General features: G+C 42.0%; 1 protein-coding gene across 6 annotated transcripts in view; it reads right to left on the bottom strand.

Moving 5' to 3' along the window:
• Positions 1–27331, bottom strand: part of FHOD3 (formin homology 2 domain containing 3) — a gene marked incomplete at both ends in the record, with an annotated part of 417341 nt that overhangs the window by 209496 nt on the left and 180514 nt on the right. For all 6 annotated transcript variants that reach the window (XM_084252166.1, XM_084252168.1, XM_084252167.1 and 3 more), the window contains 2 exons: positions 21538–21643; positions 26987–27054. In XM_084252166.1, coding sequence (XP_084108292.1) covers positions 21538–21643; positions 26987–27054 — 174 coding nt within the window. The remainder of the gene's footprint in view (positions 1–21537; positions 21644–26986; positions 27055–27331) is intronic.

The following is a 27331-nucleotide window of genomic DNA, read 5'->3' as shown; positions in this document are numbered from 1 at the left end:
TCAAGGGGAAGGGCTTATACAGGGGACACATCAAGGGGAGGGACTCTTCTGGGTCATCTTAGAATTCTACCAACACAGTATACGTCACTTTCTCCATAAAATTCTAACCTCACTCTCCTTAGCACTTCATTTTGGGTTAACAATACAATCTGTAATTTTTAAATTTGTATTTTTTTCTGTTGCCCTATACTCAGACCCCAAAGTGACTGGCTCATATAAGGTAACCAAGTCAGACTCACTGATGAATAAAGAAGTCAACTGGTTTTCATTTATTGATGTCTCTGACTACAGGAAAATAGGGGTGACAAACTGACAAAAAGCAATTAAGACCTGGATGATCAGAGAAGATAGGAAGAAGATCTGGGAAGAAGGATGTGAGGCAGCAGGATGCACACAGGGGAGCTATTTGGGGCATGATGGTTGTGAGGGTAGATACCGGGGAAGTCTGGAAAGCAACAAAGGTAAATATTCTCACAGCTGCTTCTCCAGTCCTACCTTGGTTTGACCAATGTGCCCAACTTGGCTCCCTTCCTTAGACTCTGGAGAAGCAGCCTTTCCACCACTGTCCCCTGTGCTCTAGCCCTCACAGGTGGTAAGGATATTGGATAGAAACCGATACTCACCATGCTAATCCTTCAAAAGTCATGGATCAATATGTGTGCTAGCCTTTATATGACCTGAATGGGTTCTAAGTTACTTAACAAGATGACCTCCTGGAAGTTGAAGTAGGACAATATGTCCTCGGTGGGGACACAACAATAGCAACTAATAAAAGGCATGCAGAAGAGGGAGAATCAAACAGCCATTCCTTCTGCAGTTTACCTAGAATTGTACAATCAGGAGCTGGAAGGGATCCAAGAGGTCATCCAGTTGCATGCTATCCCAAGCCTTGCAGCCTTAACAGCTCAATTCAGTCTGTCTATTGGAGTATTCCCAATGCAAAGTTGTGTGATCTGTGGCTGGAACAATAATTGCCACACACCTGTCTGAAATCAATTCAACAACCATTCTGGAAATGCCTGGTATTCCCTAAAATAAGCAATACCATATATAGTAGTCCTGCTGTCACTCCCCCACCTCTCCAACTGTTGACAGACCTCACTAATCAGTCATGGCACTCTTTCCTGCTGATGCTGGATGTGGCTTCAGAATCCTCAACAGAATGCCCCAGAAAGTCACCACTGATCAGTTTATATTGGCAACAGAAATAAACTAATTTTCCAACTCTGTTCTTAGAGCTTGTCTTCAGTCAAAAACCACTTTCCTATACCTCCTATTCGTTACTCCTAATCCGCCTTTAAAAGCAACAGTTTTGTCCCTTCCTCCAAAACAACACTTTCTTTATCTAACTAACATCTAAACTTATCCCCCACTTAAGCAACTGAAGATTCGAGTGCAGCCCCAAGGACAGGGTTGTCTGGGAAGGAAAGGCCAGAGCTCTAACTCTGGGACCAACAAGGTACCCAAGCGTTGTTTTAGGGGACTCTAGAGCCAAGAAGGCACAGGGGCACAAAGATGACTGTGTGCAGTGGGAGTGCCATCCTGCCTCTGGGAACTGGCTCCAGAAATGAGCGAGGTCAACCCAGCATTGGAATGGCTTTGGGGAACCCAGTTTTAGGGAGCTGGTAGATGAAGATATTTAAAGCCAGATCAAATGAGAACACTCCCAATCACTCTTCATCACTGATCACATTTCTGCTGCCTCCTTGTTTTGTCTTCTGCTCACGCATGCCCTGTTCTCACTACAAAGTGTGCACTTGGCCATTCTCACTCATTAAACACAGAGTAAGACCAAGCAGACGTCCATGGCATGAAACAAGAGGAGCTCGAGGCACTCCCCTTCCATTCACTCGCTCAATTTTTTCATCAAACTTAAGTTGACTATGAGGCATCAAGAGGCAGACAGGAGCTGGGGGCATAAATCTATGATGACACTCTTCGGCCACAAGGAACTCACGGATTATGTTTCAGAGACAGGTAAATTACTCCTTGAGATATCAGTTTCTACAGTATAATTCAAATGTGCATGTATTTTATCTGCAGAAATTATCACCTAGGGGCCTCCCCTGGTGGCTCAGCGGTTGAGCACTGGATTGCAAAGCTGCCCACAGCCTCTGCAGTGCCGGTTCGATCCCCGGCCACCGACAAGGGTCCCACATGGCGCACAGACCTCTCCTGCTGCACCCGCTGCTAACCTCAGCAGTGTATTTCATCAGTCTGCCTGTCCTGTTCCCCACTCTGGCTCTGGTGAATTCTGTCACCCTCCTGTGCTTCTGACTGTACCCAGCGCTTATATAAATGAATCTTTAAAAAAAAAAAAAAGAAATTTTCACCTATTTAAAATCAATACATACACCATTTTGAGCTAATGAACTAAGCAAAAATTGATCAAAAAGAAAATTCAGGGCCTCCCCTGGAGGTGCAGGTGGTTGAGTGCTGCACTGGGAAGCTGTCCGCAGCCTCTGCAGCGCCAGTTCGATCCCAGCCGGCCTGCGAGGGTCCCACATGGCACAACAGACTTCTCCTGTCTCACCCACTGCTCCCCTCAGCAGTGTATTTCATCAGTCTGCCTGTTCTGTTCCCCACTCTGTCTCTGGTGAATCCTCTCACCCTCCTGCAAATCTGGCCTGTGCCCCGGTTCTTGTATAAATGAATAAATAAATCTTTAAAAGAAAAAAAATTCAATAATTTGGCATTCTTTTCTAAGCACCAAAACCAAATCAACTTGTGCTAAAGACTTTAGAAACAGGACACTCTAAAAAGCTAAAGCCTCAGGTTAGCTTCATTAGCACAAACCAGGAGTTTTGTCCCCTTCAGACATGAATCCTTCCATCCATTCTCTCATTCACTCACTTTTCACTGAGCTCCTGAACATGCCTGGCATCAAGGATGAAAACAGCACGTAGGAGCCCAGCGTGCGGCAGAGTTAGCCTGGGGTCTCTGGTCCACCATGTATGTGCAACACATTCATTATCAGGTAGCTGAGTGTCAAAACCACGATATGCACAAAGAGAAGGTATACGGCACCAGAGCCCCGTCTGAGGACAAGCAGGCAGCAAGGGATATAGCGTTAATCAGGTGAGGAGGGGTGAGACAGGGCATCTGAGGAAGATGCCGAGGCCAGGCAGAAAGCTAGCATGGCTAGACATACTAAGACAGGCAAAGGTGAGCACTGCCCACACACATGGGCCACTACTTCATTCTGAGGATGAGAGGAGCCACAGAATGATCACACCAAGGGCTGAGGAGACCAGAGCAGTGCAGAAGGAGGTCAACCCAGGTAACAGGGTACAAAATGGATCTAAGAGAGGCAGGACTGAAATCAGAGAAACTTAGGAGGCTGGTAAAGAAAATTAGGGAGGGGTATGAACTCAGAAACTAGGACTGGGAATGAAAAGAGAGGGAGGTTTTCATTGAAAGTGATTCAGCAATAGAGAAGCTGAATTTGGTGGCTGGCGATGACAGACTGGCCAGTCGAGAACCAGGTAGCTGATCTCAACATGATGGGTGACTATTCTCTTGGCCAAGATGATGAACAGAGCTGTGGGGACTCTGCTGGGTGACAAAGATGTTGGTTTAGGTGCAATGGGGAGACTCAGGACAGGGTTGGCTCTGTGGATCGGGGGAATACAGTGACCTGGGCAGGAGGCCTGGCACAAATCAACAGCAGGGAAGTCACGGCATCAGGAAAGAGTGGTGCCCTGTCAAGAAGGTGGCCCCATCTACCAAGAGCCCTCGAAACTCCAAAATGCAGGAATCTATGAACACAAGTCATGGACATTTCCCCGCAAATCCCAGTCATGAAAATTGATTTTTTTTCATTTTTCTTATTTTAACATTTATCATTTTTTACATTTTTTAGACAATATTTACATCCCCCCACCCCCTCAGATTGAGTCCCCATAGAATCTCCTTTCCCAAGGCACCCGCGCACCATCACCACAGTCCCCTGTGCTCCTCCCTCCCTCCCTCTCACCCCAGTTTGGGGCTTGGTTACAATTTGCTTAAGATATTCTGTTCAATGAAGACTGTATCTGTAATAGAAACCCCACAACAGGCCACCACATGGGAGATTGTGTTATAGCCCAGGAAATAGTGACTGCAGGTCAAGTCTCACCAAAGTCAGCGATTCCTCTGGAAAAGTCTACTGAGCTGGGAGACGACAGAGGGAAGAGGCACATCTTTGCCACGAAAAAATGGAAAAATTCCTGATGAGCACAGAGCAATGAGATTCAGTCCTGGAAAATTCCAAAATAGCTGGTTTTTTTCTTTTTTTCTTTTTATCTCAGATAAAAGGAAGATGATGGAGGTATCTAGTGGAGATGAAAATTGGGGGGAAATCTCTTTGGCTGAGATTGATGAGAACAGCGCTCAGGTTCCATGCTCACTTAGAGGCACAAGTGCCCACAATTGTGAGTTTTTTCCTTTGGTTGGTTTTTGTCTACAAATTGGCCTGAATTTCTGGAGGGATGTGACTGTATACGGGGCGCAAGGTGAAAACTATAAAAGCATTAAATCAGCCTAGGAATGAGTCAAGTTCAGATTCCAGTATGACAATATTAAATTGAACCAGTTGACTTGGCCATTTCTGGAAGTAAAAATGATCAAACAGCAGCAAGTTCACATGATTTGGTCCAACGATGCTCCGGGTTGGAGACAGTGTTTACCAGGTAGACCTAGCTGTGCATTGCTTTATAAAGACTGCTCCTCATGCAATTCTTCTTTTACAACTTAATATTTGCTATGTCAAACAGTATTAATAATCGATTTTTGTTCAGGAAAATTAATTTCAAAGAAATGCCTTATTAATATTAAGGCAAAGTTACAAGAGCCAAACATTCTGTAATCATAGAGAAAATATATATATATTTTCAAAGGAGGTAAGGGGTAAAAATCAAAATGCTGTTAAAACTGGAAGCTACCACCTGGAATTAGGAACCAAAGGAAAACATCCTACTTGCTGCCAAAGGTGGCATGGGTCTATCCCAACACCTTCCCACCCACTTAAGAAACTGGAGGAAAAGCTAAGGGCACTTTGTGTGATCACAGGGCACACCCTGGCTCCCTCGCTGTTCTGGCAGGAGCTCCCAGCCCACCTGATCCACCACATTCCTGCAGACCAAGCAATGTCACCTTACCGGAGGGAGCCACAACCATGAGGCCGATGAACAGCATTTCCCCAAAGAGGGCAGCACCAGAGCCAAACCACCCCCGGCCTATCTACCCTACAAGAGCACAGGTGGAGAAGAGGTCCCTGAGTCTTGAGGCAGGGGGAGCCAACCACACACCATCGAGATAGACCTGAGCCAGCAGCAGGCTTGAAAAAAAAAACACATGGGGGCCCGCTTGCAGCACCCTCTCCCGGGAAGTGTGGTGCTGCAGTAAGTCACAGGGAAAGTGAGCATCGCAGGAGTTGAGTTCAGATTAAAGTGCCCTAACACTAAGCTAAACCACTGTAGGCAGCACAAGGGAGACATGTGAACTGCTCCCAAGGCCAGCCCACTTTTGGTCCCTGTAGCTGAGCAGGGTGGAGAAGGAAGGACACAACCCAGCTGTCCTAGTTTTTTAAGAAACTAGGTGCAGACCTAATGCAGGGTAGGGATGCAGGGGGCAGAAGGGGAGGCCATAGAGCACTCTGGACATAACAGCATTTCTGTCACCACACACCAACAGCAGCAGCCAGAGGAACTCGACCGCCCTCACCCAGCAGGGCAGGCTGTGGCTTTGCAGTCATGACCAAACTTCCTGGCAGTGTGGCTAGTTCCACCTGGAGGCCACATGCCCAACAGCATGCCAGGTGGGTGATAAAGAGGTCAGGCTTAGGTGAGACACAGCCAGAGCACAAAGAACATCAGATAACACAAACAGAAATCTCAACCACCACCAGGAAGAAAGAAAAGCAAATCATGGAGTCCATGTCTCCCCTGGCCAGTGGGTTAGCTATGCCCAGCCCTTATGCCAGAGCCGCTCATAACTGGGACCTGGCAGACAGGAAATTCACTGAACATGCTACTCTCCTCATTGCTCAAAGGTAAAGTTTCAGGCACGTAAAATCAGAGGGAGCAGATGCTGACTCTCCCTCAGGGAAGATGTACTTCACAACTAAGCTTGTCTTCCCCAAGTGGTTGTGACAGTGAAGGAACCCAGTGTTCCCCCACTGCTGCAGAAAGCACCCAAGGACAGAGAGAAAGACCCTCCTTAGAGGACACTCCCCAACCAAATGTACAACATAACAGGTAAAGGACCCAAGAGAATCCTCTTACTCCATCATGTGGCAAATATCAGGCGCAGTTAAAAAATGAGTTAAGTACAAACACTTGGGGGGAGGTGATACATAAAATTCTTTAACAAAATGGAATAGACATTATATACAAAAGTTAGATGGAGAACACCCCCTCAAAAAGGATTTGTTTCAGGACACAGAGGTGCACGAATGTAACAGCTATGAATTTCAAATAAAAATCTCAATTCTTGGGGGGGCGGAGCAACATGGCGGCGAGGAGACGCTGCGAGTAAGATCTCCCATTAAAAAAAGTTAATAGGGAGGAAAAGCGGCAGGTCCCAGTGAGAACTGGGACACGGAAGATAAACGGACGACTCCAGCAAACTGCCCGAAGAAGAAAGTTGCCATAAAAGAGGACGAGAAGGGAGGGAAGCGCAGAACCCTGCTCCCCTCCCCCGCCCACAGAGGCGGCACTCTCCGACCCGCAGAGAGGAGGAAAACAACAAACCAAAACGCCCAACAAGAACAAACGATGCAGCAAGCGGGACTGTGAGTGGAAAGGAACTATTGCAGCCACCACACCCCGTGAACGGGAGCTGAGGCGAACCCTGCAGGATTCGCCACGGCGGGGAGCGAACGGCTCCGGGCGCCATTAGAGAAGAACAAAGACCCCGGGAGACGCGCACACAGCCCGGCAGCCGGTAAGCTTGCGCGGAAAGCAGCGCGCTCTGAGCGCTTGAAAAGCAAGTGCAGACCTGGATCGTGGCTGCCCAGGTCCAAGCAGCTGCGACCTAGGCTTGCGGGGAGACGCGGGGAGGTCCTCACTGAGGTGAAGGTCCCTCCCTGAGTAAGCAGGAACCAGGCGCCCAGGCACGGGAGCGGTGCAAAAGGCGCCATTCCCGCGCCACTGAACTGGGCTACAGCCCGCGTCCTGGAACTGAGGGCTTTGAACTGAGACCCGGGGCACGAAAATTCGGGGCGTGGTTTCTCCACGACGGTGGGGCACAAGGCAGACACAGCACCCCAAAGCTGTTGAGGTGTACCCTACCATTCCCGCTCTGTTCCCTGTCCCACGGGTGGGGGGAGGCGAAAAACAGCCCCCCAAGGACAATAGGAGAGATCTCTGGCGCCACCTAGTGACCAGGAAAAAAAAGTCACTAACACCCCATAAAACAGGAAATTTCTTAAGACTGCTTGAAAAGGGCAGAAGGCTTCTGGAGGACCCAGTGGCGAGCCGGGAAGTTATTCCACGCCAGGCCCCTTCCGACCAGCAGTCTGAGCCCACAGAGGGAGCAGGCACCCACGTCCGGGGCAGATCGGGTGCGCAGAAGAGTGTGCCTGAAACCAGAGGCGCAGGGACTGCATCCCGCTTCGCCATTTGAGAACAGGGACATTTCTTCAGTACAAACTGCCTAAAACCAGCAGAAAGCTCCCCCAGAAGACAGAGATGGCTCCTGGAAGAGCCAGAGGGGAGCAGAGAAGTTCACCCAAGATGTCAGTCAGTCCGAGCAACACAGTGTCCCAACGCATCCGACAAATTAGAAAACAGACAGTAGGGAGTAGAAGAACCACACGCAACCTAACAACTCCTCAGGAAAGAAGCACACCACAAAAAGAAAACCACTCCCCAGATTGCAACGACAGCAACTTGGAAGAACTTCTGAGCCTTCCAGAAAGAGAATTTAAAATTGCCATGATTAAAAAAGTGATAGATCAGAAGAAGGAAATTGAGTCCCTAAAGAGAGAAGTAAGAGAAATGCAGGAGATCAAAGAATTAATGGAGGAACTAAAGAACTCTGGGAAAAGCAATGAAAGCAGAATAGATGAAATGGAAGAACGAATAAGTAATCTTGAAGACACAGAAATAAAAAGAACCAAAACAGAAAAGGAAAGAGAAGTACGAAGGAAAAAGAATGAAGAAAGACTTCGGGAACTATCTGACTCCATGAGGAAAGGAAATATAAGAGTTATAGGAATACCAGAAGGAGAGGAGAGAGATGTAGGAACAGAGAAAATATTCATGGATATAATTGAAGAGAACTTCCCAAATGCGAAGAAGGAGCTGAAAATTGATATACAAGAAGCAAGAAGAACACCAAACTTCCATGATGAAAGGAAAAACACAGCAAGACACATAATAGTAAAGCTCCCAAGAATCCAGGACAAGGAAAAAATAATGAAGCTGACAAGAGGGAAGAAACATAACATTCAAAGGAAAACCAATCAGGCTGACATCAGACTTCTCTGAAGAAACACTACGGGCAAGGAGAGAGTGGAGGGACATAGTCAACAGACTCCAAGAAAACAGATGCCAACCAAGAATACTCTATCCCGCAAAGCTCTCTTTCCTCCATGAAGAAAGAATATGGACCTTCCCAGACAAAGAGAAACTCCGGAATTTCATTGCGACTAAACCCCCACTCCAAAAAATACTACAAGGAATCCTAAAGCCAGAACCTCAGAGGGATGAATAACAACGAAAGAAGACCAAAAAAAAAAAAAAGTTATTAAAATAATAAATAAATAAATAAAATCAAAGGAAAGACAAACATAATGGCAAATACAGATGCTAACATATCAATATTAACTCTAAATGTAAATGGACTAAACTCTTCAATAAAAAGACACAGAGTTGCAGCCTGGATTAAGAAACAAAACCCAACCTTTTGCTGTCTCCAGGAAACACATTTAGCTACAAAAGATAAAAATAGGCTCAAAGTCAAAGGATGGAAAACAATCCTACAAGCAAATGGGCCAAAAAAGAAAGCAGGAACAGCTATACTTATATCAGATAAAACAGACTTCAAACTCAAAAAAATAAAAAGAGACCCCAATGGTCACTACATTATGATTAAGGGGACAATACTTCAAGAAGAAATAACACTCATTAACATATACTCACCAAACGAAAGAGCACCAAAATATATCAGACAACTGTTGTGCTCTCTGAAAACAGACATCAGAGAAAACACATACGTAGTGGGAGACTTCAACACACCACTATCAACAATGGATAGATCAACAAGACAAAAAATAAGTAAAGAAACTAAAGCTCTAAATAAGGACCTAGAGCATTTGGGCTTAACAGACATCTATAGAACACTAAACCCAAAAAAAACTGAGTACACATTTTTCTCAAGCGCACACGGATCATTCTCCAGGATCGATCACATACTGGGGCACAAGACAAACATCAACAGATACACCAAGATTGAAATCATACCAACCATCTTTTCTGATCACGAAGGCATCAAACTAGAAATAAATCATAAAAGAAGGCAAGGAACTATCCTACCTCATGGAGATTAAAAGCCACACTACTGGAAGACCACTGGACTAACGAGGAGATCAAAGAAGAAATTAAAAAATTCTTTGAATTGAATGACAAGGAGGAAACCAATATCCTAAATGTATGGGATGCAGCAAAAGCAGTAATAAGAGGAAAATATATAGCAATAGAAGCTCACATCAAAAAACAAGAAAGAACTCAAAGAAACAACCTAATCTCGAAGCTCAAAGATCTAGAAAAAGAACAACAAAAAAACCCCAAAACCAGTAGAAGAAAAGAAATAATAAAAACCAAAGCAGAAATAAATGAAATTGAAACTAAAAAAACAATCCAAAAGATCAATGAAACCAAGAGCTGGTTCTTTGAAAAAATAAATAGATAAACCCCTAGCCAGGCTCACAAAGGAAAAAAGGGAGAAAGCACAAATACACAGGATCATAAATGAAAGAGGAGAAATCACAACGGACACAGCAGAAATCAAAAGAATAATCAGTAACTACTATGAACAGTTATATGGAAACAAGTTCAACAATCTAGAGGAGATGGACAAATTCCTACAACTCTACAATCACCCAAAGCTAGATAAAGAAGAAATAGAACACCTAAACAGACAAATTACAAGCAGCGAAATTGAAATGGTAATCAAAAACCTCCCCAAAAACAAAAGCCCAGGACCTGATGGATTTACAAATGAATTCTACCAAACATTCAGAGACGAATTAGTGCCTATCCTTCACAAACTCTTCCAAAAAATTGAGAAGGAAGGGACAATACCAAACACGTTCTATGAAGCCAATATTACACTAATACCAAAACCGAATAAGGACAACACAAAAAAGGAAAACCATAGGCCAATCTCCCTAATGAACACTGATGCAAAAATCCTCAATAAAATTTTAGCTATCAGAATCCAACAATGTATCCATAAGATAATTCACCACGACCAAGTTGGATTCATTCCAGGGGCACAAGGATGGTTTAACATCCGAAAATCAATCAACGTTATCCAACACATCAACAAAAAGAAATATAAAAACCATATGATAATATCAATAGATGCTGAGAAAGCTTTCGACAAAGTGCAACACCCATTCATGATAAAAGCCCTTGAAATCCTTGGGATACAAGGAACATACCTCAACATCATAAAGGCCATCTATGACAAGCCAACAGCCAGTATCATTCTCAATGGTGAAAAGCTGAAAGCAATTCCATTAAGATCTGGAACAAGACAAGGATGTCCACTCTCACCACTGCTTTTCAATATAATACTGGAAGTCCTAGCCAGAGCAATAAGACAAGAGAAAGACATCCAAGGAATCCAAATAGGAAAAGAAGAAGTCAAACTATCACTATTTGCAGATGATATGATAATATACATAGAGAACCCCAAAATCTCCACAGAAAAACTAATTCAACTCATCAATCAATTCAGTAAAGTGGCAGGATACAAAATCAACACGCAAAAGTCAGTAGCCTTCCTATACACAAACAATAAATCTGAAGAAGAAGAAATCAAAAAAACCACCCCTTTTATTATCGAAACAAAAAAAATCAAATATTTGGGAATAAATCTAACAAAAGAGGTAAAGGACCTATACAAAGAAAACTATAAAACACTGTTAAAAGAAATAGAAGAAGACACAAAGAAATGGAAAGACATCTCCTGCTCATGGATTGGAAGAATAAACATTAAAATGGCCATCCTACCAAAAGCAATATACAGATTCAATGCTATTCCAATCAAAATCTCAATGGCATTCTTCAAAGAAATAGAACAATTATTGATGAAATTCATATGGAATCACCAAAAACCCCGAACAGCCAAAGCTCTACTGAAAAAAAAAAGAAGGAAATGGAGGCATCAGACTCCCAGACTTCAAACTATACTACAAAGCCATAATCATCAAAACTGCATGGTATTGGAACAAGAACAGACATACAGACCAATGGAATCGAATAGAAAATCCAGAAATAAACCCACAGATTTATGGTCAACTAATCTTTGACAAAGGAGCAAAGACTATGCATTGGAGCAAAGAAAGTTTGTTCAATAAATGGTGCTGGGAAAACTGGGTCGCTACATGCAAAAGAATGAAGCTTGACCACTACCTAACACCATACACAAAAATCAACTCAAAATGGATTAAAAAACTAGACATAAAACCTGAAACCATAAAATACATAGAAGGAAATATAGGCGAAACACTACGGGATTTGCACATCAAAGACATCTTTACAGACACATCACCCAAAGCAGTGATAGTGAAGGCAAAGATAAACAGCTGGGACTACATCAAATTAAAGAGCTTCTGCACAGCAAAAGAGACAATAACAAAAACAAAGAGAAACCCCACCAACTGGGAGAACATTTTTGCACCCAACACTAATGATAAAGGACTGATCACAAAAATCTGCAAAGAGCTGATGAGACTCAGCAACAACAAAGAAAATAATCCAGTCAAAAAATGGGCAGAAGAGCTAAAAAGAAACTTCTCTGAAGAGGAAATGCAAATGGCCAACAGACATATGAAAAAATGTTCAACATCACTTGTAATCAGGGAAATGCAAATCAAAACTACCATGAGATACCATCTCACACCAGTGAGAATGGCACATATTAAAAAAACTAGCAGCAACAAATGTTGGCGAGGATGTGGAGAAAAAGGAACTCTTCTGCACTGTTGGTGGGAGTGCAAACTGGTCCAACCACTATGGAGAGCTGTGTGGAGATTTCTGGACCTACTAAACATAGAGCTTCCATATGATCCAGCAATTCCACTCCTAGGTATTTACCCAAAGGACACAGAAACATCAATTCCAAAGAGCACCTGCACCCCTATGTTTATAGCAGCACTGTTTACAATAGCTAAGCTTTGGAAACAGCCCAAATGCCCAAAAATAGATGACTGGATCAAGAAGATGTGGTACATATATACCATGGAATATTACTCAGCATTCAAAAAAGATAAACACATGCAATTTGCAGCAACATGGATGGCACTGGAAAGGATCATGCTCAGCGAAATAAGCCAGAAAGAAAAAGAAAAATACCGGATGGTCTCACTCATAGCAGGAATCTAGAAAACTTAAATAAGGGACCAGGAAAATGAATATAAGAAAGTGAAAATCAAAATCAACAAAAAACTATGAACCAGAGACACTTTTTGGGGGGTGGAGGGCAGGAGGGGAAGGATTGGGGTCAGAATGGGGCGTTTGCAATTGTATGGGGGAATATAAAAATAAAATTTAATATTAAAAAAAAAATCTCAATTCTTCCCCAACTGACATATTTAATAAAATGAAAAAAATTACTAATCACCTTTTAAAAATGACTATAAAACTCATCAGTGGGAGTAAATGTGCCCTAATCGCCAGGAATATAAAGATTACAAAGAATGATCACCACAGGCCTAGGGGAAATGAGCAGAAATGAGAACACTGCTGGAAGCACATATTCCCATATGCTTTCTGGAGAGAATTAATTGATGCAAAATAAGATTAAAAGGTAGATATCTTCCAATCCAGGACTTCTCCCCAGGTAATACCAGATAACAATCAGGCCGCTTGTGCAAGGATGGGGTATCAGTCTGCTCCAACAAGTACCACAGACTGGGAGATGTAAGCAACAGAAATGTCTCAGTTCTGGAGGCTTGAAGTCCAAGATCAAGGTGTCAGCAGGATTGGTTTCCTCAGAGGCCTCTCTTGCTAGTTTGTAAATGGCCATCTACTCCCTGTGTCTTATGGGGTCCCCTGTGGAGCTGTAACTCTTAATCTCTTTTCATAAGGACACAAGTCACTTATGAGATTTGGGTCTACACTAATAGCCTCATTTTAACTTAATTATCTTTTAAGGCCCTGTCTCTACAGTTACATTCTGAGGCACTAGAGGATAGGAGCTCAACATATGAATTTGGGGGTACACAAATAGCCCATAACAGGTGATTACTATGTTGATGTTGATTATTAATGATAAGAACTGTCATAGCTACAATTCAGTCCCTTATTTAGACCTTCCTTGAGTGCTTCAATCTTCACAACCCTCCTATAAAGAAGATATTATCTATCTCCCTTTAACAGGTGATGAGGCTACAGTTAAAGAAGTTAAATCGTTGTGCCAAGGTTGAAGAGATAAGATAAACTCAGCTTCTCAATCCATGCTTTCAAGTCCCTGCTCTTCCAGCTGCCCTATGTAAAGGGCACTTTTGTGTTTGCCTGTTTAGTAGGATTTGGATTATTTTTTTTTAAATAATAAATTTTATTTTTATATTCCCCCATACAATTGCAAACGCCCCATTCTGACCCCAATCCTTCCCCTCCCGCCCCCTACCCCCCAAAAAGTGTCTCTGGTTCATAGTTTTTTGTTGATTTTGATTTTCACTTTCTTATATTCATTTTCCTGGTCCCTTATTTAAGTTTTCTAGATTCCTGCTATGAGTGAGACCATCCGGTATTTTTCTTTTTCTTTCTGGCTTATTTCGCTGAGCATGATCCCTTCCAGCGCCATCCATGTTGCTGCAAATTGCATGTGTTTATCTTTTTTGAATGCTGAGTAATATTCCATGGTATATATGTACCACATCTTCTTGATCCAGTCATCTATTTTTGGGCATTTGGGTTGTTTCCAAAGCTTAGCTATTGTAAACAGTGCTGCTATAAACATAGGGGTGAAGGTGCTCTTTGGAATTGATGTTTCTGTGTCCTTTGGGTAAATACCTAGGAGTGGAATTGCTGGATCATATGGAAGCTCTATGTTTAGTAGGTCCAGAAATCTCCACACAGCTCTCCATAGTGGTTGGACCAGTTTGCACTCCCACCAACAGTGCAGAAGAGTTCCTTTTTCTCCACACCCTCGCCAACATTTGTTGTTGCTAGTTTTTTTAATATGTGCTATTCTCACTGGTATGAGATGGTATCTCATGGTAGTTTTGATTTGCATTTCCCTGATTACAAGCGATGTTGAACATTTTTTCATATGTCTGTTGGCCATTTGCATTTCCTCTTCAGAGAAGTTTCTTTTTAGCTCTTCTGCCCATTTTTTGACTGGATTGGATATGGATTATTTTTAATATTTTCCTTCTTATGCTGTTTTTCAGACAATTATGTATCCACAAGTTACACAATCAAAATTATAAAAGCTATTTCCATTTTAAGAAAACATGGACACATCACTCAGTTTTATTATAATAGCCTTGATACTTTGACACCCTCACCTCTGGGATCCATCTGGATCCTTCCTTTGACACAAGATGATAAGGATTTTCTACAGTGGATTCTAAGACACACTATTTAGGATTGAGATGAAAGCCTCATTGTTATCGCATGACAAGTTCAACCAAGGTAGCAAGTCTCCAATAGGGAATCTTGTCAACACATTCTCAACAGCTCCCCCTACTCTCAGCCTGTTTCCCAAGTTGGGTTATTCAGACTATGGAACACCACTGTCCATGTGGAGATAGGGTATCTACCCTTAGACAGTCACGTAAGGACTGGAGTAGGGGAGAGGACAGAAGCCAGATCTGAGTGCTATACATATTCAGAAAATCCTAGGATAGGACATGGCAGAGTAAAAAATTTATGTTGAATTTGAACCAATTTTGCAAAATAGCAATGACATCCTAAAACTTTTGTCCAGCTATAATAAATCTGGGCTCTTCTATTTTAGATAACTGTAATTCCCATTTCACAAGACTGTTATGCCATTAGTCAGAGGTCTCAAACTTACATGCCTATGGGGCACAGAGGCAACCTAAACGTAACAAGAGGGAGTAGTGGGGACTGTGGTAAATAGCCCATGTGTCCTACGTAAAAGAAATAGCTGCTTGAAATTTTAGTTATTTGTGGCCAGGCAGCAATGTGAGTTTTAGCTTTCAGTTTTTCAAGAGAAAGGAGAAGTTGTTTTTATGTCAAATCTCCTAATTTCTAAAGATTCATAAAGTTTCAGAAATTAACATACAAATTTGGGCAAACAAAATACTGGCAGGTTAAATTTGGCCCCATGGACCACCAATCTCTGCCAGTTGACATGATTCCATAGTTGCACCAACTCAACAAGAGGAGAGAAAAATAAGTGTCCGTCCTTGACACTGACATCAACACCCATGAGACTGGCAATGGACACCACCTGAATGCGTGTACCATTGTGTCATACACACCAAAGCTGCCTGAAGGAACTCTGAAGCCCTGACCCAGCACAGAAAGCACCCTAGGCGAGAATCAGGAGAGAGAACGGTCCTTCCAAGCCAGCAGAGCGGGTGCATCCAGGGCCAGTGTAAGGGGGTAGAGGAGAGTCAGGCCAGGCACTTCAGTGGAATGAAGTGGACGCGTGATAGCCAGGCCCTGACCTTGGCTCAGGAAGTAAGCAGCTCCCCATTCTGCTCCCATCTCCCCACCTCTTTGCCAGTTTGGGACCCTCCCGCTTCTATGGTCTGCACCCAACCTCCGTGCTCTGACTTTGCTCTGAAATGACAAAGTGCAAACTTGAATGTTTTTCTGGGAAGGAGGATGTTAGTTTAATTACTATCGAGCATTCTGTACCATCACTTCTCTCTAACATCATAAATCTCTCTCTGCACGAATATTTCTGTTCCTGGTGATATGCATGCCAACAAAAACTGTCTGACCAGAAGCCCTGATCCTTATTAACAGATCCCCTAATATGCAAGGTGTTTTTTTTCCTCTTGTGAAATACATTGGAGTGATACTTGGCAAGGCACTGAAATTCTCTGGGTCTGGTTTTTCCAAAGAAGCTTAAAATATGGATTTTTTTCTTAATGTCAGATCTCCCAATTTTAAAATGTTGACAATCATTAAAACATTTCATAGTGGCAGACATAATATCAGTTTTTTCCTAAAATGAACAGATTAAGCCAAAGAGCTGTAAGATCTTACCTAACTCTGATAAGAACTGAGAGGTTTATGATTCATAGTCTAGTTTGGGTTTTTGGTTTTTTTTTTTTTTTGCTTTGTTTTTTGGCTTTAGGATAAATGATCAGATCAAACTTCTCCATGTAAGATTTGTCCAGAAGAAGCAGGTACCCTTCAGGTGCAGCCAGAAAGGGCAACTGATATTACCAATTCTACTTCTCTCTTTTCTCCCCCAAAGTACATCACCTACACACAATTTCGAAACATGGAAGACATGTGGGATTCAACATGTTGAACAGGCATGCACAGCATCTCCTGTGGAGGATCTCCAGGGCATAGTAGGACATAGTGGCATCCCCAGGGCCTGGTATGACACCCAGCAAAAGTGCAGTATGGAAAGTTTAAGTTCCCAAGGATACATCACTCTAGGTCCTCCTTCAATAAGAATAATTGTGAGGTACAAAATTCCACAGTAGATTTCTATTAAATACTGGCTATCACGAACAACTTTAGATCATTAGCTTTACCCATCCAAGAATAATAAGTCAGATAAATATTATTTCTACACGTTGTATATTTAAGACCTCTTCCCAGCAGCCAGCTCACATTTTTGGAGAGTACTTGACTACACTGTAATTCAAAACCTATCTTTACCTCTCAGTAGATACATCCTCAACTAAAAGCAACAGATTGCTGGGCCTTAAAAAAAAAAAAAAGAGCTGACAGAGGGCAAGTGCAAAAATAAAGATTAATTAGAGGAGTTCTAAAAGCAGATGTGGAAAGGACTGGGTTCTCCAAATGCTCTTGTTTCCTTTGGATCAGTGGGATTCACACATGGTCACAGAGGAGCATTGCTGAGGGAATATCATGGCGGGCATGCTTCTCCCCAGCACTATGACAGTCAACCCACATACAGTTTAGTTTGTAATACAGTTTTTAAATGCTGTCTTGACCCAGTTTTGAGGCCCTGGATAGAGGTGAATTAGTTCCCCTTCTCTAGAAAATCATGAAGTCTACACCCTGGACACCAGCCAAGTCAGCTCTCACACTCCAGGTCATTCCACTCCCACCTTCATGGCCTCAGAACCAGACACCAGACAACCAAGGATAGCCCCGACGTGTCAGGCAAGGCCTATAGATACTATTCAAACTAGCCAATCCTAAGCCCACTTCCCCCACACCTCACCTCACCAGAAACCACAATAAAGGGCCCACCCAGTGACCCCACAATGACCCCTGTCCTTCCTGAGTGGCCCTGTGTGACATCTGTATTCTCCCCAAGAACTGTGTTACCAAACTGTAAAACTTTTTCCGGTTTCTTCCACTTGATCTGTGTCTGACCTCATCTTACCTCACCCAAGTTAACAGGGTTAAAATGAGGTTGGACAAAGAAGCAAGTCAATGGGTGTCCTTGATTTCATAAGTTTGGTGGCTGCCGGCAACTGATCACAACCTTAAAAAACTAACATGAGAAGTTCTTCAAGGTCAGGAAGGGGTGAATTAATATATGGCTAGGAAAAAATAGGTTTCTTTATATCAAAAAACAAAAGTGACACCAAGAAATCTATTGTTTACATCCCTCAAAAGGTACTTGCCTGGCACAGGCTTCAGTCCGATACATCAAAATGTGCCAAAGTTATACAGGCAGTGTGCTGGTTATCCCGAGTCTTTTGAGTCTTAGCTAAAGAGGCCAGGCATGCAAAGGCACCTCCATCCCAAGGAAAGCTGGGCCTGCTGCGGAGTAACTTGAATGGGAGCAAGTACCTGTTTGTTTTCCAGTAACATGTGGTGTCAATGGCCACCTGGAGATTGCACATTTTATGAAGGACTATCTGCAGTGAGGGTCTTGCCTCAGTGGCATTTTCTGCAGACAGGAGCAGCAGGTGGTTGCAGGGCTCTCCCCTGTTTATACTTGGGTTCTGGTTCTTAAACATTTGGCAATTGTCTTTGGCACCTCTCTGGCACAGATCAGAACATCACAAGTGAATAGCCCCAGCAGGCTTATGCTAAGCCACCACTAAATAGAGAGCAGAGTTCAACTTGTCTTTCATTGCTAGGAAGCAAAATTTATGTAGCTCACCATTTGTGGCCTTGCACAGGCATGGAGCCTACCCTCACCCCCCACCATGATGAGTCTCTCGGTAGCATGCAGACCCCTACTCCTGCCAATAAGCTCACCACACAACTGCTCATGAGAAAAGGCGTTCTCAGTTAGGTGAGTCTTTTCTTCTTAACTCCCTCTACGTGGCACAACTGGTAACCACCCTCAGGTTCAACGTCGCAACTTGTTTTCTAGCTGCCTCCCCTTAGAATCCAAGAAGCCAAACACCCACTCTGTCAGCCTCCCTTGCAGCTACAGGAAGTTGTGTGACCCAGTTTTAACCCCAGGGAAGGGTTGCAAGAGGGGCTTTGACAAAAGTTTTGCCTTCCCAATAACCACAGTTGACCACAGCTGACCACAGCTGCTCTCCCTCTCCCAGTCTTGAATGTAGATGAATGTCAATGTTTATAATGATTATACTCTAAAAATGCCATATACACTTCTATATAGGAATCAGGAGAATAAACATTTCAATGGTTGTAGAATCAGTTTTAAGAGAGAGTGTGTGTGAGTGTGTGAGAGTGTGTGTGTGTGTATGTGAGAGAGAGAGAGAGAGAGAGAGAGAGAGAACACCCACTGGGTGTGAAGTTAAAAAGATGTATGCTTTAGGGCCTCCCCTGGTGGCACAGCAGTTGAGCGCTGGGTTGCGAAGCTTCCTGCAGCCTCTGCAGCGCCGGTTCAATCCCGGGCCACTGGGCGAGGGTCCCACATGACGTGCAGACCTCTCCTGCCGCACCCACTGCTCCCCTCAGCAGTGTACTTCATCAGTCTGCCTGCTCTGCTCTCCCCTCTGTCTCTGGTGAATCCTCTCACCCTCCCATGCTTCTGACTGTACCCAGTGCTTGTATAAATAAATAAATAAATCTCTCTTAAAAAAAAAAAAAAGATGTATGCTTTAAACATAACAAAAATATACTGTCAGCTTGGACCCATTATTCAAAGTTAGGGGAGCTTATATATATTTCATTCCTTGTAGTTCAACTTATGAATGTCCATTTTGTAAGTACCTGGAAAATAAACTAAAGTTCTCCCGCCCTTTTCCTCTACTTTCCCCCATCCTATGTTTTGGACCAGAGTGGTAGAAATGAGTATGAGAATCAATGCTTCCACCAGTCCCTTCACATTCAAAAAGACAGCTGCATTTAGAGGCAACGCAACGGGATAGAGTTTAGTTTACAGTTCAGTTATTTACATACACCATGAAAATCTCCATGTATTCATACATTGAGGATATCATAAAATTGATCAATAAAGCATCTTTACTAATAACCTGCAATATGGAGCTATTACATGAGCATAAAAAGATGGAAGGTGGACAGAGAAGTCGACACCATGGACACAAGCACCATGAGCAGAAAAACAAGAGGTTGAGGAATTCTCTTACATACATTTAGCATTTATGAGAGAGAGAGAGAGAAAAGAGAAAGGGAGGGATGGAAGGAAGGAAACAAACAATACTGATAGGAAAATAAATTCTTAAAGGATTTTGTTAATGAGCCCTAATTTTTATTTTTGGCTTTGCCCTTTCTTTGCAGGGACCTGCCAGAAGGAGGGCAAAGGAGGAAGAGTCCACAATTGGATGTACTAGGTCCCCCCTCTCCATTCTCCATCCAGGCATCCTGCACATCAGGAACCAGGCTCAGGGTGAAACACAACAGGAACTGTAGGAAACTTTCATTTTGCCTGTTTCATTCCATTTTAACCATGGGCAATAAGTGATATCGAATCATATTTCACATATTTTTACTGCATCCGCAGGAAAATGAACTTTGGGTTTTTGTCCCTTATGCAAACACAGCACTCTGACCTGACCTGGGAGGTTATAGGGAGGCATGCAGGAGGGGAAACAGACACTTGACCAGCCTGACATGTCCCAGAGCCAAGGTGTGGCCTCTGCTGGAGCACACACTAGAGGCAGTGACTCTATTAGGCCAACACCCAGGCTCTTTGAGTCCCAATTATTTTCAGCTGCATAGAATAGATATTATCTCTGCTTAGAAATCACAACTCTTGATAGCAATTTCACAAGGTTCAATCTAATAATTGCTGCCTGGCAATTTACAGCTTTCCTACAAGAAAAAAAAAATTTTATGAAATGTACACGAAAATAATGTAACTATAAAAAAAAGCATTAACTTTATGAACTGGAACAATATGTAGTACTTCACACATGCATTGCTTTCTTTAAAAAATGAAATTATGAAGGAGACTTTTAAGAATCACCTTAAAATGCAAATTCCTGGGCCTGGCCCAGATCTAACAAGTCAGAAGCAGCAGGACCTGGTGTGATGTGAGCATTTTTAACAATCACCCTGATAAGCTCAAGTTGGAAAAGCTATATTTTCCCTAGGAAGTAAATTGTTCTCTTTGGCTTTGGGTGACCATCCACCGAAATGCAGGCTTTATCCAAACCCATTTAGCATGTTCCTTTTCTCACCAATTAAATGAGATTACAAAGGACTTCATATATTACACCTGAAACCAGTACACGTTATGTCAATTATATTAATATTTTTTAAAAAGATTTATTTATTTATTTATACATGCACTGGGTACAGTCAGAAGCACTGGAGGGTGAGAGAATTCACCAGAGCCAGAATGGGAAAACAGAAGAGGCAGACCGACAAAATACACTGCTGAGGGGAGCAGCGGGGGGGCAGGAGAGGTCTGCGCACCATGTGGGACCCTCTCCTGCAGTCAGGGATCAAACCGGCGCTGCAGAGGCTGCAGGCAGCTTTGCAACCCAGTGCTCAACCGCTGCGCCACCGGGGAGGCAAATCAATTATATTAATATTTTTTTAAAAACCTAATGCATTGTATATTTTTTCTTAATAATGGAAGAAACATCAGGTGAAAGTTAAAAAATTAGCTCAATCATTAATTCATTATAAGGAATTGATGAAACCTAATGAAGATGTCATCATCTGTTATGGGTATCCTCCCCAACTTACTCCGGAATGTCTTTGAAAAAGCTTTGAAAAAGCTATAGGATAGAAGCTTCTGCAGGTGACCCCAGTCCTCCTGTGAACTGGGCCACACACTGGATAGGTAACTTACCCCTCAGAATGTAGTTCTGATAGTTTTGATCTGCTTCAGCTCCCACCTTGATCAAACATGTCAGACCTTCAGCCACGACAAATTCATGCACCAAATCCTTGTCATCCTGGCAGGAAATGGGAGAAACAATACAAGATTTCAAATATGGCCTACCCTCCATTCTCCATCCAGGCTATGCTGTTACAAGTACGTACAATCTCTTGAAGCTGGCCCAACCTCTAGAGAGTGTTCTGTTCTATTCAAATAAAGCATCTTAACTGTTGCTGAAGGAAATTTATCACCAGCCTCCATAGCCAAAAGCAAATGAATCCCTTCAGGAATATCTAGTATATTCCATTTTTCATTGCTTAAAAATCACCAGGCTCCCCCACAGTTCCCACAGGTGCCATATGAAGCCAGATACTTTTTTACAATAGGAAGTACTTGATTGCTGCACAGACCATCCAATGAAGTATTGGAAGCCACACACGTGTTCCAAAAGACAGCCCTTAAGGACAGTAGCTACAGGAGCTTGGGAATGATATCTTAGAAAAAAGGCAGCTTCTCCACCTCCTAAGATAAGCTGCTGACAAGACAAGCAAGGAGGCAAAATCAGCCATGTATCAGAGCAGACACATCATCCTTCATAAGAGACACTTCAACTGGCCAGCAGATCTGATCACAGAAGGCAGAATGTGACTCAGGGATTATCGAATGTGGAGGTTCTCAAAGAAGGGTCTCCAGACCCACAGGCACCATGAGCATCTCATGGGAATTTATTAGAAATGCAAACTACTTGGTCCCCACCTTTGACTTACTGGGTAGGAAACTCTACTGCAGGGGTCTCAGCAATCTATGTTTAACAATTTCTCCACATGAGTTAGAGGTATTGAGATGGTTCTCACCCGTGACATCTGTAAATAAGAATCATGCAGGAAGCTTTCAAAAGGAACAAGAAGCAGGTCTCCATCCAGATGGACATGGTCACAATTTCTGAGGAAGAGCAGGTTTTGCTATTAAACTCCCCAGGAAATCCTAGAGAGCAGACAGTTCAAGAACCACTGATCTAATGCTAACCTTCTCTCCATAAGTACTTAAGAGTGACAAACCTTCAGCTAAGATCACCAACTCTGAGCAGTCCCCAAACCCAATCCTTTTTCTGCGGTACCAGTTTCTAGAGTCTACGAAAGGAATTTTTCCACTGTTTCAGGGGATCTCCTCAAATGGACAGTGCCTTGTTGCAGATGCAACGAGGATAAGATTGGAACATTCATCTTCAATTATAAAAACGGGGCAAAAATAAAAAACCTCAGTGATGTAAATAGTAGAAAGTTTAATGGCATAATGAAAGGTTATTATTATAGCGATGGTCAAGAGAAAAAAATAATTTTGACGAATTGGCATAATTCTCCCATCCCTACATGAAATCAGCCCTTCATTTTGATTTCATGGCATTTTCCAATTATGTGGATGGAGGACTTGAGCTAAATGTGGGCAGGCCAGGCAAAGACTGCCTTTGAACCAAGGAAGCACTCGTAACGTTCGGAGGGCACTGGGGGGAGGGGTGAGCTGTGCTGTGTCCTGAAGGTAATGAAAGACAGATGTGTTAACTCAGACGTTCAGATAATCATGGCTTTGGAAGCAAGAGAAAATGGGAGAGTATCTTGAGTCTTCGGAAAATTACTTTACACTCATATGTATAAGGGAAATAAAAAATAATTCTCTCTCCATCCATATCCTTTTCCACCAGCATATGTGAAAAGTGAACATTTAGATGAGCTCATGTCTAGTCAGAAAGTTTTTCCAAGCATGTAACAAATGTTTATTACTTTAAAACTAGATTCACACATGACTTCATGGTGAAAAAGTGAGAACAACCTCTCAAGAAACCACTCAAGCTAATCACTAATATTAATATAGCAGAGAGCTCACTGTCTGCAAAGGTGTTTGGAAAAAACACTGGACAGAGGAGACAATGTTTATAAAAAATAATTCAGACTAAAAGGCATGCACACATGTAGATAAGGCATATAAGAGAGTGAAATTTATGGATAATAAATATGGAGAAACTTCCTACACCCTTACAAATTGGCTAAGTATTAGATTTTAAGCACATGTCCTAAAATATATAGGCATTAATAAATGGTTCTTAAAACACTGGTTTCTGACTAGAAAGAAATAAAAATGTTAACACTAACTGATAAATGACTATCGCTACATTTCAGAATTTTCTATTATAGCCATGATTTAACCTGTGATCATTTTTTTTTTAAATGGCTATTAGTCAAGGGCTATTCAACTCCATTCAAATGACTGATGACTTCTTTTACACCCTTATGTTCTAGTTCCAAAAAAGAACCTCCACATCTAATAAACACAAGAGAAGGAGATGCAGACTCATGGATCTAGGCAAAAGTGATCTAAGCCCCAGACAGCTTGCAAAAGTGATTAACCCATTTAATACCCAATGTGTCCCTACTGTGTGCTTTAGAGCTATTTTGTACACATGTGCATGGTTTTCCAAACAAATCATAAACTTCCGTTAGCAAGCACCTTCTTCCTTGCCTACAAAGTGCTCAAAAATATTTCTTTGATGAATAAATAGTAGAAATAGCATCCTGAGATTTCAGAAAGCTAACACTACAGAACCAATTTGAGGAGGGAACATTTGACAAACCCCTAAACCTGTTTCTCTTGTCACTTGTTTTCTAACTTTTCCATAAGGGTAAACTTTAAACATTCCAAAGAAGGTAATTTAGTGAACCCCAGATGCCAATGAGCTCATTCTAATCCTATTTCATCTAGCATGCGTCCCATCTGCTGCTATATAAATTTGAAGCAAATCTCAAACATCACTATTCTAGTACATATCCCTGGTATATGTCCCCAAAATATAGGAACTCATTTTAAAATGATGTACTCATACTAAAAAGTATCTTATTATCAAATGAGCACATTTCTAATTATCCCATAAATACCATTTTATACAGTTTGTGTTAGTATCTAAATAAGAGCCATACAGGCAATTAATAGATCTAGCTTTCATGTGTCTTTAAATTTGTCTTTTTATTCCTTGAAATGTATATGTTGAAGAAACTAAGTCACTTGTTCTTTGTCCATAGAGGAGGACACAGGCAGAATTTTGTTGATCGAACTCCTACAGCGTACTTTCAACCTGTGCCTCTGTCCTCCACCATTTATAAGTTGGTTTTGTACACAGCTCTAGGGCTGGTCTTGGCCTCGCCACACCATTGGCGGGAGTGTGCATTTCCATGAGGAGATACAGAATGTCTGGTTGTGTCTCATTTCCTTCATGGCAACAGTACTTGATGCTCAATTCCTACATCCACTAAATCGGGGTTGCAAAATGATGATATTCTAATTCTGTTACTCATTTTTATTAGTTAGAATAATTGTATAAGCAAAACTTCTCAAGTGTTTTTTGGTTATCCTAAAGCTCACATAGGAAAAAGCAAGATAAATGTGAGATTCTAAAACCTTACTCATTTTCAAAATATCTAACTGGTTTACAAGCATCTTCTAATCATGACCAGTTCATTGCTATTTTTTAGTCTCATTGTGAACTCATCAATGCAAACTTAATTTGATGTCTTTTGCTCCACTCTATCATGCTTACTGATGCTTTTGCTGTTCCATCTTTGGCCAGCATTTGATTCAAATGCACCATAATTCTGTTAGCACTAATTCTACAAGTGTTTGATAGCCTTCATGCTATCTGTAAGATAAGAAATTCCAAATTTATATTTCCCATTTCCTATACCAGACTTGGAAGCAGCTATTTTTCTAAGGAGCTTGGGTTCCCTTCAGTGTTTTAAGACCACAATCTCAGTGCTAATTGTATTTTTTTGCTAATGTGTTATAAGCATTGCTTCTTTTCAGTAAAAAAGCTAAATATATACTTATTTGCTTGCTTCTTTATTAAAATATGCCATAGCTCATTCTGATACTTAAAATTAAATTCAGAAACATGGAGTTTTAAACTTAACCTCTACTACCTTTCTATCTTCCTTCTCTCACACCAAGCATTCTAATCCTAAAGAACTAAGGATGACAAATTTAGACCAAAGAGGTCCTCTGACTGCAGTTGAGCAACTGCGTTCAAGAAGAGAATATAATGGAGGGTGAACAAAATTTTGCTTTGTTCAGCCAAAGAAGAGGGAGACACAGATGGATATATGGTGAGTGAACCTTGGGACAGTCGATATAGTAACTTACTAGATTAGAGACAGATGACTGGAGATATACACATCTGATAATACTATTCAATTTACCCAGCCCATTCATCTTTTGCTTAAGTGGCACCAGACACTATGCTAGGCCCCAAAGACCCAGCAGTGAAATCCAGAGAGCTCAGGACTAGACTCAGTCAAGTGCCCTGTAGTACCTTGTGTTCTATGCTAGAGGTAAGAACAGAGAAGTTTAGAGGTGTTTGGAGGTATTTGACCCTGACTGGGGTGAGGGATCATTTAGGGAGAGACTCCCTGGCAGGAGGCTATATCAGGAGGAAAACCGAGAGACATGGAGAGCAGATGTGGGGTAGCGATGCACTCTGGAATAGAAGCAATGGGTCAAGGGGTAAAGGTGCAAAAGAGAACACAACCTTCTCCTGGAATTCAATCACGGTTGGCATTTAGGGTGTAGCTAAGGACAGAGACATGGGCAACAGAGGCCAGATCCACAGGGTTGCAATGGTATACTGATTAACTCAGATGTAATGCCGAAGGCTACATGGAATAAGCAAAAGAATGACAGCCTCAAATTTCTCTGGTGGGAAACTAAAAAACAGCCAATGTTGGAGAGATCAAAAGCTGGCTGTTGTAATTTTTCCAGAGAAACAGTCTGAAGCCAGGCAGACCCCCAAACCTGAAGAAGAAATCCCTGTACAGGTTCACACCAGCAGTTGAGGAGAAAAGAACTGTCTCCAGAAATGTTGATACCAAGAAGGGACTCTGACCTGGGAAAAGATGAGGGCATAGTTCAACCATGCAGGCCTACAGCTATCCCAATCTCAACAAGGGAGCTAAAACATGGTGCAAGCCACAATATAATTTATACCTTCAATTAACAGAAGAGAATGTCACATATTGCCAGTGTGTATTCAGCACTGGTATGGAAACATGCTTCTGCATGATAAACACTAAATTCAATATTCAGTTGAGAGCAGACCAAGGGGCAGAGTGGGAGAGGATGTCTGGTGTTGAGGAACAGAACACAAAACTGCAATTCTACCTGTAACAGGCTTTTCTTTAATGAATCTGAATTAAATTTGAAAAAGTATTGTATGTCTTACTTTGTATTTTTGAAATAAGTGATATGTAAAAATCTGAGATGATATTTTAACCTAATTTACATTGTAATATAAAGTATTTGTAAACAGTAAGTGGTACAACTTTATCTGTATCTAATTCCACATGCAATACAAAAACAGAACCTAAGAATAATTTTTTACCTGAAATATCTGCTTCAGGGAGAAAAGGGCTCTTCTTAAGTCTCGTCCACTCGAGTTGTACAGCTTTTCTGGAATAAATAATAAAAGATATAAAGTTAATTAAACAGACCCCAAAGATGGTTAAAAAAAAAAAAAGAATGCATGAAGTTACAGGAGTTCCATTGGGAAGGTGAATAAAATGAATCCATTTAGGATACAGTCTGAGTTTTATCGATGGCAAGAAGAGGGGATGTGGGCTGCAAAAATTAATGCCCGGATTTGCACCCTGAGTCCCCACCATCCCTCTCTCTGTATTTCTACCTGATGGCTAGAAATGTCTCTGGGTCTCTATTTTCACTTGATGTA

This window comes from Talpa europaea (genome assembly GCF_964194135.1).
Source record: "Talpa europaea genome assembly, chromosome: 13".
Classification (NCBI taxonomy): domain Eukaryota; kingdom Metazoa; phylum Chordata; class Mammalia; order Eulipotyphla; family Talpidae; genus Talpa; species Talpa europaea.
This window is presented reverse-complemented; position numbering and strand designations above follow the sequence as displayed.